Source organism: Macadamia integrifolia, unplaced genomic scaffold (assembly GCF_013358625.1).
Source record: "Macadamia integrifolia cultivar HAES 741 unplaced genomic scaffold, SCU_Mint_v3 scaffold3867, whole genome shotgun sequence".
Taxonomy (NCBI): Eukaryota; Viridiplantae; Streptophyta; class Magnoliopsida; order Proteales; family Proteaceae; genus Macadamia; species Macadamia integrifolia.
In genome coordinates, this window is record NW_024869905.1 from 1 (window position 1) to 1,871 (window position 1,871).

Genomic DNA, 1,871 nt, shown 5'->3' on the forward strand with positions numbered 1-1,871 from the left:
TAAACTCACAATACAAACAATCCCTATAAACGGCATAGGTCCATCTAGAAATTTCATTGGGTTAGAACTCATGACCCCTCTAAGAATTCAGGTCAAAGCATCTAGTACACTTATTATTAGAAGGATAAAGATGTCAGAGAAGTGATATCCAGAATCAAATATTAATCCCCAAGTTAACTTCAGTCGAAAAAATCCAAGCATGACCTGAACAAATTATTCTTAGATATAAGGTCCTACCGTTCGACACTCAACCACAAAAGGTACTTCAGTCGAAAAAATCCAAGCATGACCTGAACAAATTATTCTTAGATATAAGGTCCTACCGTTCGACACTCAACCACAAAAGGTACTTCAGTCGAAAAAATCCAAGCATGACCTGAACAAATTATTCTTAGATATAAGGTCCTACCGTTCGACACTCAACCACAAAAGGTACTTACTCATAAAAACCACGAGTTCCTACAAAATATACTATCAATCATTTTTACATTCTTTACACCAGTAAACTCATCGACAAGAGCTCCATGGAAGTATCCCACAGTTCAATGGTTTCCCTAAAATCTACTGTTACTAGTGAGGCACAAAAAACAATTCCACAACAACCCTAGTCAGCTACACAAACGAAGGAAAAAACATGCCAAATTCTCTTTATAAACTAAAGACTTCGAAGAAATTGAGCAAGCAAGAAGTACCTGTTCCTTCTTCTCCTTTTTTTTTTCATTCCTTCGAGCAGACTTTGACTTGGGCTTAGCATCCAAGACAGGATCATAACCCGGAGGAACCTCAGGCGTGTCCAACCCTTTTCTCAACTACACCAAAAGAAAAAGAAAAACAATAAGAAGCAAACACATAAACAAATAACTGATTTAAAAAAAAAAAATTTGAATTTTTCTATTCCTACCAGAGCACCTTTGGACTGGTAAATCGCAACTTCATCTTGAGGGACATAACCTGCCCTAATTCGAATAGGTTTTCGGAGAGTACCGTCAGGTCTCCTTGTAGGGGCCACTAGACGCTCACCGTCTTTTAGTGGTTTGCTTAACAGATCTAACTGTTGCTGTTCTTCTTCAGTTCCGCCATTTGTAGCCATTGAAGAATCTTCGCAAGCAATCAATGAAGACTGCTGCTTTGAAGATCACTCCAACATAAACATTTATATATCTCTGCGGAGAAGAAGAAGGGGAGGAAGAAAAACAATAAATCTTTTGAGGCAAATGGATAATGTTTCAAGCTTCTTCTTTTCTCCTACTCCTGTTCTTGATCTTGTTCTTTGCGAGTTTTTTAGAGCTCCGACTTGGAAGAGTGATTTGGTGAGTGTGAGGAACGTGTAACGGACTTGTTTCCGACATTGTTTTCGCCCTAAAATACGGGGGAAATACGGTAATGTTTGAAGTAGGGCAAAAAAATTTATCCAGTCGGCCGGACGAGAGAATTGTGGTTAATCCAAAAATCTGTCACGTGGTTTGTTTGTCTCAAGTTTTAGCTCAAATGTTGTAACTTGTAAGTATCAGTATTAGATCAGTCGGATTGTATTGATATTTGGCTGATGTCATACTTGATCGAGTTTGTTTGTCTCGAGTTTTAGATCAAATGTTGTAACTTGTAAGTATCAGTATTGGATAGGTCGAATTGTATTGATATTTGGCTGATATCATACTTGATCGATCTTTGATCGGATACTATAAAAAGTAAAAACTCATATAGACAGCTGATTTGGATTAATACCGGATCAAAATTGGGAGAAATCGTATCAATTCAATTCCCCCGATATTTAAATTCCTCGTTTTTCTTTTTGGCAAATATTTAAATAGTTCATTTATAAAATAACTATATGAAACCCGAGGTCCCCTTTTAATGGTAGATTGGGTTTC

General features: G+C 37.1%; 1 protein-coding gene across 1 annotated transcript; it reads right to left on the reverse strand.

The window, feature by feature from the left end:
- Positions 1–638: 638 nt before the first annotated feature.
- LOC122068416 (partner of Y14 and mago-like) lies at positions 639–1,360 on the reverse strand (the record flags this gene model as incomplete). Its single annotated transcript, XM_042632270.1, has 2 exons — positions 902–1,360; positions 639–809 (listed from the first exon to the last, which is right to left on the reverse strand). Coding segments are annotated over exons 1-2 (360 nt in total), but the record flags the coding sequence as incomplete, so codon positions are not given.
- Positions 1,361–1,871: the final 511 nt, after the last annotated feature.